At 39.6% G+C, this 13,030-nt stretch overlaps 1 protein-coding gene across 1 annotated transcript in view; it reads left to right on the top strand.

Annotated features, from left to right (window-relative positions):
• The window catches only part of RSBN1L (round spermatid basic protein 1 like), a 40,356-nt gene that overhangs the window by 21,066 nt on the left and 6,260 nt on the right, over positions 1–13,030 (top strand). The window contains exon 4 of the mRNA XM_081927665.1: positions 12,473–12,610. Coding sequence (XP_081783791.1) covers positions 12,473–12,610 — 138 coding nt within the window. The remainder of the gene's footprint in view (positions 1–12,472; positions 12,611–13,030) is intronic.

Here is a 13,030-nt window from a genome sequence, read left to right as displayed (position 1 = left end):
CATAATCTTAATTTCATACACCTTCTTTCCTCCGACTTCCCCATACCTCCCTTTCGCTGCATCCTTATTTTACAATTCTTTAGCAACCCTTTAGTCAATTTGTCTATTAGTTCCCTTTCATTAAATTTCCTTAAATTTATTAGTTACCGCTGTAATTCTCTACTTCTTACCCCTTGACATCTTAACACTCCTCAGTTTTACAACAATTTTTCAGATATATTTTAAATTTCTTCCAATCTTCTTCCACTGTCTCTTTCCCCTGGTCGCGGATTCTGCCGGTCATCTCTGCCAATCCCATAAAGTCCGTCACCTTCGTCTGCCATTCTTCCAGAGTAGGTAGTTCTTGCATCTTCCAATACTTTGCCAGAAGAATTCTTGCTGCTGTGGTAGCATACATAAAAAAGGTCCTGTCCCTCTTTGACACCAATTGGCCAACCATGCCCAAGAGAAAAGCCTCCGGTTTCTTAGGAAAGGTCCACTTAAGGACTTTCTTAATTTCATTATAGATCATTTCCCAGTAGGCTTTAATCTTCGGGCAGGTCCACCAAAGGTGGTAAAAGGTACCTTAAGTCTCATTACATTTCCAACATTTATTATTGGGCAGATGATAAATTTTTGCAAGCTTGACTGGGGTCATGTACCACCTGTAGATCATTTTCATTATATTTTCTTTTAAGGCATTACATGCCGTGAATTTAATACCAGTGGTCCATAACTGCTCCCAGTCAGCAAACATAATGTCATGACCGATATCTTGTGCCCATTTAATCATAGCTGATTTCACCGTTTCATCCTGTGTATTCCATTTCAACAGCAAGTTATACATTCTTGAGAAATTTTTTGTATTGGGTTCTAACAGTTCTGTTTCTAATTTTGACCTCTCCTTCTGAAATCCTATTTTCCTGTCCTGCTTAAATGTCTCATTTATCTGATGGTAATGCAACCAATCTCGGACTTTGGACTTTAATTTCTCATAACTCTGAAGTTTAACCTTCTCACCGTCTTGTTCTAGAATTTCACAGTATTTTGGCCATTTGGAATCCATATTAAGTTTTTTCACCGCCTTAGCTTCCATTGGTGACAACCACCTGGGAGTTTTACTTTCCAACAAATCTTTGTATCGAATCCAAACATTATATAATGCTTTCCTGACAATATGGTTTTTGAAACTTTTATACACCTTTGCCTTGTCATACCATAAATATGCATGCCAACCGAAGTTATTATCATACCCTTCCAAATCCAAAATGTCTGTGTCTTCAAGAAGTAGCCAGTGTTTCAACCAGCAAAAAGCTGCTGATTCATAATAGAGTCTTAAGTCCGGCAGGGCAAAGCCCCCTCTATCTTTTGCATCAGTTAAAATCTTAAATTTTATTCTGGGCTTTTTGCCCTGCCAGACAAATTTAGATATGTCTTTCTGCCACTTCTTGAAGCAATCCATCTTGTCCAAAATCTGTAACGTCTGAAATAAAAATAACATTCTAGGCAATACATTCATCTTAATGACAGGAAATTAATGTTTGGATTTTTAATCCATTACAGTGAGTCTACTCTGAGTAGGACTAGCATCTGAGGCAACTGTGGGGGGGGGAGGGAGATATGTAAATTTGCATAGAAGAAGGAGGGCAAACGAGGGCTGAGCAAATGTAAAAAGGATGGGACAGCTGCATACTCCTGCATTGCAGACGGTTGGACTAGATGATCCTCAACAGGGTCCCTTCCAACTCTACAAAACTATAATTCTAGGGGAAAGGAGCCAAAAGGGCAAAATCACTTCCCAAAGGTGTCTTTCCACGTAAGAAAGGATTTAAAGTGAGGCAGGAAACAGTTAAGCAGGGAGATGTGGAAAGGTGGGAGGGGGGACACACACACACACACAGAGAGAGAGAGAGAGAGAGAGAGAGAGAGAGGGGAAAGAGTCACCCTGTTAATTTGTTCGCAGCTTCAAAAACACAGCCCATTACTCAAGAAAAAAACCCCATGAATACCTGAGTGTAGGTGCTTAATAGAGTGTGTGTCACCAAAGAGAGAAGTGGTTCTGCGCAGCTCCCAAGTGCTGGTGGGACAGCTCGCTTTTCCCTCTCACCTGCCTCTGCCTCCCGGCGGTGGCTTTAAGGGCGATGCCTTAGCCTGAGTGAGTTCAGGGGGTAGCGGCACAGGCACACGCTCCCCAGCCGACAGAGAGGGAGGGGGAAAGCCCCGTGGCCAGCGGTGGAGCAAGCTGATCGGACATGGGGCAGGGTGAGCTGGGCCTCTGAGGAGTTAGCCTGCCTCCACCCACTCAGCCAAGGAGGAGACAGCAGGCGGATCTTTTGGGGCAGGATGGATCCTAGGAGAGATGCGTGGCTCGGGCACGCTGCAGGTCGCGCGGTGAGTGCTGCCCAGCATTTTGTCGCCCCCCTCAATGGGGACACCCAGGGCGGACGGTGGCCACCACCGTACCTCCCTTCCTCCACCCCTGCTATGAACAAGCAGTGTGCTACTATGTGTTGCTAAAATGCTCCTGGCCTGTTTCTTCCTTTGCTGAGCCAGGAAGAAAGCAACCACAGTGCTGGCTTACTTTTACACAAGAACCAGTGCTCATGGATTGTGTTTCTTCCGTCTTTGGGTATTGGGTTATTGCTAGTGGTTTGTTTGGGAGAAACGAGCTAGAAGTACTAGGTTTAGGATAATACTAAATCAGTGATGTGGCTTGTTTTCTCCCAGCTCTACAGCTTGCATGCCCTAGTACGCCACCCATTCACAGTATGCCATGGATTTTTCTGACCATAGCTTAAAATAATGGACAAATGGGGTCATTGAAAAGAGAGGACTTGTTTGTGCTGTATATTCAGGGAAGTTTTTGGCTGAAGATTGCATTCTCTTTGAATTGCTTAAGTACAGTTTCTCTTGAAAATATTGTAAATCAAACGGTGGATTAATGTTGCAGCCAGTAACGGTGTAATATAATAAAACACATAATAAAACAGAACACAGATCAAAACTGACACATCAGTTTCATGATATTGTCATATGCAAATGATCTGTTAATCTGTCCTGAACAGACTATTTGTAATTATACCATTCCTGATAGGCAGAATAGGCCATAACTGAATTCTTTTTAATGTATTATGAAGTAAGTATTCCCTTATTGATAAGGAGGTCCTTTATATGTTGTTTGTCAGTCTCACAGTTGTTCTTGAATCAAATTTGGGACCAAACCATATTCCTATAGTGTATATACATGCCACCTTCAGGTTTGGCCTGGATCATAGATTCTATCATAGAAATGGTATCAACTAAAAACATTATTCCTTAGAAGGGTATGAATGTATACTAGCCTCTTCTCAATTCTTACGTAAATGTTATGGTTGATTTGGTTTAATCATAATTCATTATTATGTTTACATTGTTTCAATGTGTTTGTCGGTTGTCCTTGATCTGTTGATTTACAGGCTGCCGAATTGTTTTAATTGTAGCTTTTATTGATTTTATTTTGGGTTTGCAATGGTTCTATATGTTCAGGAATTTATTAAGCTGCCTTGAGCACTATTTGGCAGAAATGCAAAACTGAAAAGCATAGCCTCTCAACATGAAGGTAAAAAAATGTTGCAATTTGTGACATCTTCATTCCTATTACTTTATGGATATTATATTTTCCTTCACAGTTGGTGAAAGGATCAAGGAGATTCTTATTGGGTAAATATTATCAGAGTGAACCACTGTGCAGCAGTCATTTAAAAAGCAAGTCAGTTTATTCCTGGTTGAAAGTAAACAGTAGATTCATGACTCAAATAATGATTAAAAATAGAACAGTTAAGTCATAGCCATGTCTGGCTATTCTGTTCTCTTTAGATAGCTGGACAAAATGCCTGCATTCAGCAACATTAAAAGCAAAACTGTTGACTCTTGATATACTAAAATTCTAGAGACAAGGATAGGGCTTGTCTTCCCTTATATTATGATACTTTTAAGAGTAAGATTTGGTCACAAAATGTCATTGTACCCAAGTTCTGAGAGCATAGTTTTGGTGCCACTGGAAGCACTTTAGAATAAATCAATGACATGAATCATAGGGCTTCCAGGTGTAGCTCTACTGTGTTGTTCTTCACTATAGAAACAGGAATTTTACTCTTGGAAACAAAAGTCTATGTTCTGCTACTTAAAATATCTGCATTGAAGAATGGGAAACATGGTTGATTCAGTTAGATTCAGGCTGGCCATCCTGTGAATGTGGAAGGGCTCTTTCTCTTCATAGAAAGGACCAGAAAATTCTTGCTAGAGGAATAATAATAATAATAATAATAATAATAATAATAATAATAATAATTTATACCCCGCCCATCTGGCTGGGCTTCCCCAGCCACTCTGGGCAGCTTCCAACAAAATATTAAAATACAGCAATCCATCAAACATTAAAAGCTTCCCTAAACAGGGCTGTCTTATGTCTTCTAAAAGTCTGGTAGTTGTTCTTCTCTTTGACAGCTGGTGGGAGGGGATTCCACAGGATGGGTGACACTACTGAGAAGGCCCTCTGCCTGGTTCCCTGTAACTTGGCTTCTCACAGCGAGGGAACCACCAGAAGGCCCTTGGCGCTAGATCTCAGGGTCTGAGTAGAACGATGGGGGTGGAGACGCTCCTTCAGATATACTGGACCGAGGCCGTTTAGGGCTTTAAAGGTCAGCACCAAAACTTTGAATCGTGCTCGGAAATGTACTGGGAGCCAGTGTAAGGTCTTTCAAGACTGGTGTTATGTGGTCTTGGCAGCTGCTCCCAGTCACCAGTCTAGCTGCCACATTCTGGATTAGTTGTAGTTTCCAGGTCACCTTCAAAGGTAGCCCCACAGAGCGCATTGCAGTAGTCCAAGCGAGAGATAACCAGAGATGCACCACTCTGGCGAGACAGTCTGCGGGCAGGTAGGGTCTTAGCCTACGTACCAGGTGGAGCTGGTAAATAGCTGCCCTGGACACAGATTGGCCTGTGGCTTTTGTTGATTTACCCTTCCTTTACAGTGCCCTGCACCACCTCTTGTGCTCCTCCAGAGTCCCCCAACTCTTCAAAGCAGATTTTCCTTGGGCTGAAGAGGGAAGAAGGTGTTGTAAAAATAGACATCCCTTCTGTCTGGCACTAGTGAAATGTCACAGAACATGTGTGGAATCTGGGGATCCAACCCTTTCTGTTTGCACATACAAAAATCCTTAAGTTTTCTTTTTCTAAAACCTTTTTGCATGGTAGAAACTTGACAGGCAAATATTTTATTGTTTAATTTGAATTTCTTGGTACCAGAAAATGGGCAGCATTCTTCTATGATTCAAATGCTCCATGTGCTTCACTATGTATAGCTGTGTTTTATTGTTTTTTGAGTTCTCTTTGCAGTTTTCCCTTTTGAGCTGTACTATAATTGGATGCAGATAAATTTCTATTTTGGAAGCATGCTGATAGGCCTAAAACAAGTAACAACAGCAACTTGGATAGTCTGCTTAATTAAAAAGTTTACATCTATTACATGGTTTTACACTCCTATGCTTGGTGTTCACTTCTTCCCTCTTTTACCAGAAAAGCCATACCTATGTGTTTCAGCTTGTGATAAACTAGAGTAAGATGACAATTTTTTTCTCTTGCCTAGGGTAGCTGTTTATATAATTTTGTAATATTCATAGGATGCTGAGATACAACAGAAAAGCATAGTTTAGCACTGGAGCCTTAAGTTTGCACACTCACGCCTCTTTAGTATGCTGCAATTAATAATTCTCAATCCTAGTTTTTGTTGTTGTTGTTTAGTTGTTTAGTCGTGTCCGACTCTTTGTGACCCCATGGACCAGAGCACGCCAGGTACTCCTGTCTTCCACTGCCTCCCGCAGTTTGGTCAAACTTATGCTGGTAGCTTCGAGAACACTATCCAACCATCTCGTCCTCTGTCGTCCCCTTCTCCTTGTGCCCTCCATCTTTCCCAACATCAGGGTCTTTTCCAGGGAGTCTTCTCTTCTCATGAGGTGGCCAAAGTATTGGAGCCTCAGCTTCACGATCTGTCCTTCCAGTGAGCACTCAGGACTCATTTCCTTAAGAATGGATAGGTTTGATCTAATTTACTGTTTCATTTGAAAAAGGCAAACTGTGGTGAGCTTGCATAAAACCAAGATCAAATCGTCTAGGTATAGCAAGCTACTGTACTCTCCTGGAAGGAATAGATTACTATTATTCACATGAGTGTGAAGGGTTAATGACAGTGCCATATTAGGAAAAGTAACTGTAAGTCCAGGATCATGTTTACATTTTGTTAATCTTATGTAGCTGTAGTTGCCAAGGGAACATGTTCCCCTCCTATTTGAGTGCTTTTCTAGTAACCTTGTCACAGAGAACAAATTGTGTTGCAACATACGTGCTCTTTGTTGCATCCTTCCCCAAACTGGTGCTCTTCAGGTTTTTTGGAATACAACTCAATTATTTCTCACCACTGGTCATACTCACTGCGCACATGAGAGGAAGCCTTCTCTTTTGAAATGGACAGGGGAGTGGCTCCAGCCTTTCTTCCGATAGCATCCTGAGGTACACCACCTAACTTGGTTTGCTACATAATGTGATTTAAGCCTCACTATAAACCTAATTTATTGTCCATTCAACCCTAATGAGGAAAGACCATATACACAAAATGCTACTCTCATTGAAGAAAAGCTAATCACCCACAGCCCACACCCCCCCCCCCGCTAATCAAACTTAGGACAACTGACTGTTTCCTGTATCCGGGAAGCATTATCCAGGATCATGCCCATTTCTTTTGCAATGTCTTCAGTGCTCAAGTGTCTATAACTAGCCAATCCAACCAGAGAGCACATGCCCATGCTCTGTCCCCATTCCTGAGTTGTGCTCCTTCTCTCCTCCAGACTCTTATTCTCTTGAGTCTTCCCTTTTCTGAGCTCCTGACTGCTGTCCATCTGCAAGAGATCACCACCTCTTCTCTAATGTTCAGGGCCTAAGTGGAAGGCAAGGTAGTAACCCGCCTGCTCCTCCTATTTCTCTGCCTTTTTCTCAGTCTTACTGCAGTTATACCCATTCTTTTCCACCCCTTTATGTGCAAGCTGTATTTTTTACCCATTCCACCAGCTCACCCCCCAAACATTCTCCTTCCTCTATCTTCCTTTCTAGCAAATCCAGTTAATTGCTGCTTTAGCACTCTTTCAGTAAAGAAAGCCTTTTTCGGTAAAGTCTTTAACTTGTCTCTTGCTCCCTGAGCACCTTACAAAGACAATCCACTGCGCCGACTAAACAATATGAACATTACCAGCACTTAGCTCATTGGTATTTTGATTGTTATATTAGCTGGAGCAGAATGCACCAGACTGACATCAGGCTGTTCTTTGGTAGAATAGGGCCATAGTCCCATTGGAAAGAGTTGTATGCTGCACACCACATGAGTTAAATTTCCCTAACTGCTTGTGTTCTGATAGGGCTTGTTCCATGGACACAGCTAAGTACTATGAAGACATGTACTAAGTAAGTTAGCCGGGCAATGCTGTCATATGTTGAGACATACAATGATCTTATAAGCAGAGTTGTACTTCTTACATGAGCATCTTAGGGTGTGAATTTTCCCCGCTTCATTATTCAGAATACTTTCTTGCATTAAAATCACATGGCAGCAGAGCTGATTTGGCAGGTGCTCTGGTATCAGCCATTTCCTTCCAACGTGCCCCAGATATTGAATCATTCCAGGGCATTCTGGGGAAAACATGACAATCCCTACTGTTAACTCCCACTCCTCTCCCAATATCCAAGGAATTTTGGGGAAATAAAATGGTAGGTGCTAAGTCATCACTAAAATCGGTCCTGCTGCTTCCTCCAGAGAAGGGTAAGCCCCGCTCCCAAATGAAATTAATTGGATAATGAATCTGAATTCATTTCACTGCTTAGTGATGTTTAATTTATGTTGAATGTTGAATGAAATGGATCCCATTTGGTTCTATTTTTGATTAATTACAAAATAAATTAACATTCCTTCTTCTATTAATACAGTTGTTGTATAAAGTATATGCTTTTTCTTTTGTTTTTTCTTTTTAAAATATTGCAATCCCTAACCTGAATTTGCTAAATTGAACTCCCAATATAGCCCAATATAAATTACACTCATATAAAAACAATTTGCAAATTTATTTAATCTTAGTGGTAAGATGAGCTTTTTGTAATAGAAGTAAAATCTAGATTTACACTGAGGTTGCTATGATCCAAAGGTAGTAAAACACTAAGGTATAGTAACTATGGCTTTATTTGGGGGTTCTCTAACATCACCTCCTAAGATATATAGTCAACAGTCACTAGAGTCTACTTTAACCTGAACACATTTTGGAAGCAGTGCAAGCACTTTCTGTTTGAGTGAACATTTAGTGGCAGGGTTTAAGAGAAGTTCATTTTACCAGCAGAACAGAAAATAGTATTCTGTAGTTGTCTAGTAAGAACACATAGAACTCGCTCTGCAATTCTAGGGCTCTGATATGTAATATGAAGAAGACATGAAAATAATATTCTGTTACCTTTCAGCAGGTTGAAGCTAATTTTAACAGTACCAAACCTCCAAACCCCCATCTGTACAGAACCTTTATTGTATTTTAAGTCAAAGGGGGCAATTGCAACTATAAACTGCAGGATGACGTTCTTTAAATCAGAAGAGTTTGCATTTTTAAAAGTCTTACGGTTACTTAATTAGAAAGGCAGCCATCAAATTTTATTTGTAAGTTCATTATATGCTTTGTACAGTTAGATTGTGTTAATTTCTTGACTCTTGTCGATGCACAGTAACATTTAATACACATTCACAAAATTTAACATGCTTCTTAAGAATCCTCATTTTTGAAGCCCAGTTGATTTCTCAAAAGCCAAAATGAGGGCTACAGTTGATACAATTAATGAAAAATCTGTGCATGTTTTTCATATAGTGCAACCAAAACAGATATGATAGAAGCCACAGATGAAGTTCTTGCCTGTTAGCAGTGCATACATGCTCCATTATCTATAAACACATTTGCCATGCACACCAGTCAAGTTGTGATTGCCTGGTCAGATGTGCTGCTGACTTAACTCTCTACACATGAATGGCGATGAGGTGCATGGTGCTTTAGGTGTATTCATTCATCATTCATTCCATTTATATCCTTTGTCTTCTTTGTCTTAGCTGCTGTCATATCTGTATTGAACTTTTTTTTTGGTTTTGTTCTCATAGCATACTTTTAAAGTGTTTATTTGATGTCACTGTGGATGCATACAAAACGTCATTTGCTGGGGTGAGAAAATGATCTGAACCATGGGCTCAAGGGAGAGCCTAGTGGTTGGATGCAGGGATACCAAAGGAATATGTCAAGAATGCCAGAATAGCAAGTTCTAGTGCTTTTAAAAAGTAACGCGTAAACAGCATGCAGAGCCCTTCTGCCCTTCATGATGCGGGGCAAACACTTGCAGTCATCAAGATTTGTCCGCAAATGCTAAGCGTTATTTTTCACAAAAAGCTGCTGCATATGTCAGCTTGGCCAGAACCTCTCCTCAACCCACGTGACCCCTGAAGACATAGGTGGCAACTGTCCAAGACTTACATATCACTTCCTTCTCGGAGCCCAGAGCACAGCATCTCAGGCCTCATTGATAAGCATAGTAATAAAGCAAGCCAATTGGCACATATCAAAGCATGGATGAGCTCATTCCCACAGCAACTATCAATTAATTTTGAGGTTATCTTGACTACCAATATGACTGACACAGGCCCAGTTGCGACCATGCGGAGATTTCTGGACTGACATCTCCACCTGGCTGGCTTCTCCATCTTTCTTAAGCAGGTAAACAGAAGGGCTTATTTATTGTGTTTATATCCCAACCTTTTTTCCAAGGAGTACATGGTTCACCGCCTCCTCAGTTACTCTACAACAACCCTGTGAGGTAGGCAGTGACTGGCCCAAGGTCACCAAGTGAGCTTCCTGACTTGAGTGGGTATTTGAACCCCGATTCCACACTGATCTGACACTCTTAACCACTACACCACACTGACTTCCTAGAGTACTTCTGCTATGGTGCAGCTATATAAATTAAGTAGGTAAATAAATAAATAAGAGCAAAGCAAAATGTAATTTAAAGAAGGATCTGAACTATTTCCTTAAAGCTTGAATTTGTTTTATTTTAGATTGTTTTATTTGATGTTTTAATGTGTTGTAAACAACCTTGAATTTTTTTAAAAAATAAAGTGGTATAGAAATGGAATGAAAATAATAATAAATATAATAAGTATAATAAGTTCCATGGGGGGGGGGGGGGAGAAGGTTCCTAGACAGTCTGTCCTGGCAACCCCAGCCTAGGTTTAAGGTGCCATTTGGCAATTAGCTTATATAGCTGAGTTTCTAACACTGCAAGATGGCATTTGCAGGCCTTCCACAGAGAAAGAAGCCTAGTTTGTTATCTACAGTATGTCTTCATTTTTATGCTATCCATTCTTTTGACAAAATATTAAAACATCTTGCTACAAAACAAGAGCTGGAAGTGACTTTTCCCAGCCTGAGTGCTTATCTTTCAACACTGCATGTTTAATTTAAATCTGACTACAGTAACTAATTGTATGTAGACAGAAAGTCCTAGGAAAATTTAAATTTCTTAATGGCAAGCTGAATCATCTAAATCATCTATGTCTAAACTCTTAACAGTGTTAGCTGATGGAATATTAAACAAAAACTGGCTGTTGGAGTTTCTGTGGAGGAAACATGTTTACTTGACAGTCGTGTTTGAGAGTACATTTGAGAGTAGCATTTTGTTGCGTTGCTGACATTTAGACAGGCTGATTGCTGGTCAAGAAGTCACTGCATTTGTGTCAGTGGAGAACAGATGGTTGTAGGGAGGGCATATGTCCAAGAGAGTGGGAAATGAGGTAATGAAAGGGGGGGATAGATATATTAACACATATTTAAAATTGTCATAGGCATAAAGCTATAAAAATTAGGCATCTAGAAATTAGATGTGGACTCATTTTAAAAGAACAGAAAGCAGACACTGCTGCATAGAAGCTTAGAATACATTACCATTTAATGAAAAGTGCTGCCTTCTCCGTTATTTTTGTATCAGTGCATAGGAAGGCAAATGTATAAGATCCCAGGGTTTGCATTAGACAGCACAGGAGAAGTGAATGTACTGGCTGGTAAATAATCTGCTATGCATATTAATGTTGGTTCAGTAAACATCATTTTCTTAATCCCTTGCTCCAGCCTTGTAATTAAATTTATTGATATTCTATGCAGCAGAATATATTAGTTAGTTATTCAAACAAGGCAATGTATTTTACAGTATAAATAGTAATTCTCTTGCTTTTTATTGTAAATAATTGTGCAAAATGAAATGCATATTCTCTTCCTCTGCTTCTATTATGCTTGTTCCTGAAGAGAGAAATGAAAGTCAGATATTTTTCATTATCTCAGTTGTGTTGCAACAGTTTTATACTAAAATATTAAAATATAAATTAACCCTTTTTATTAAACCGCTAGACGAAGAGAATCGCGGAACAGATTCTTTTCGTCTAGCGAGGCACCACTGTAAACATTTTTAATAGTACTGTAAGAGGATATCTGAAATTATGACCAGGCTAAAAGGTGGCGAGTGCAATGCTAGTTTAGCATTTCAACATAAATAAAAGATCATACTCAACATGAAATGCAAAAACCCACAAATGGTAAAAAAATAATTAAACAATGCAAGTAAAACAAAAAGTAGCAGATAAGAAAAGGTGGCTACATAAAAAATTTTTTTTTGTTTATATGTATTTTAATAACTTAAATACATATAAACAAAAAAAAATTTTTTATGTAGCCACCTTTTCTTATCTGCTACTTTTTGTTTTACTTGCATTGTTTAATTATTTTTTTACCATTTGTGGGTTTTTGCATTTCATGTTGAGTATGATCTTTTATTTATGTTGAAATGCTAAACTAGCATTGCACTCGCCACCTTTTAGCCTGGTCATAATTTCAGATATCCTCTTACAGTACTATTAAAAATGTTTACAGTGGTGCCTCGCTAGACGAAAAGAATCTGTTCCGCGATTCTCTTCGTCTAGCGGTTTTTTCGTCTAGCGAAGCAAGCCCATTGACAGCTTAGCGGATTAGCGCTACAGCGGTCTAGCGGCTTCTAGCGATCAGCTGTTAAGCGGCTTATCAGCGGAACAGCTGATAAGCGGCTTAGCGGCTTAGGAAAAGGGCGGAAAAAGTGGAAAAAACCCGCGGGGGGACGCAAGATTTTTTCGTCTTGCGAAGCAACCCCATAGGGGAATTCGTTTTACGAAGCGCCTCCAAAACGGAAAACCCTTTCGTCTAGCGGGTTTTCCGTCTTGCGAGGCGTTCATCTTGCGGGGCACCACTGTAATTTGTACTTCTGTGCTTTAGAAAATATTTTGTATATTTGTGCAAATGTAAATTGTTTTGTAATTTATTCTGTGTATAAAACTGACCCTTGTTTACTGTATATGACTTCCTTTTAGGTAAAAAGAACATATTCCCATGGTACATACAGAGCTGGCCCAATGAGACAAATCAGCTTGGTTGGAGCAGTGGATGAGGAAGTGGGGGACTATTTTCCAGAATTCCTAGACATGCTGGAAGATTCACCTTTCTTAAAAGTAAGAAAGAAAGGGAATCGGGGAAGTAACTTTGCATAGTTTTGTTAAATCTTAAAACTTTGTTTATTATGATAAACAAAATGACACTTCTAATATGGTGAAGAGATTAGATCCGAAATCTGCAAGTCTTTAATACAGGGATTCTTGCATGCAAAAAATAAAATTAAATATAATGCAATGCAAGAAAATAAATAGTGTGCAATATTTTGTGTTTATGTGCATTTTTCTGCAATCAATAGCTTTCAGGGTCCATGATCCCAAAAAGGTTAAGAATCACTGTTTCAGAAAGTCACTTCCAAAACTGGCAAATGATTAGGTATAAGGCAACAATTAAATGTATTGATTTTTCAATTTGTATTCTACATTCATATTTGAAGGCCAGTTCAAGTTCTTCATAACTGAGGCTATTAATTTCTTATG

Source organism: Podarcis melisellensis, assembly GCF_964234715.1.
Source record: "Podarcis melisellensis genome assembly, chromosome: 10".
Taxonomy (NCBI): Eukaryota; Metazoa; Chordata; class Lepidosauria; order Squamata; family Lacertidae; genus Podarcis; species Podarcis melisellensis.
The sequence above is the reverse complement of the archived record's forward strand: the minus strand, read 5'-3'. Positions and strand labels throughout refer to the sequence as shown.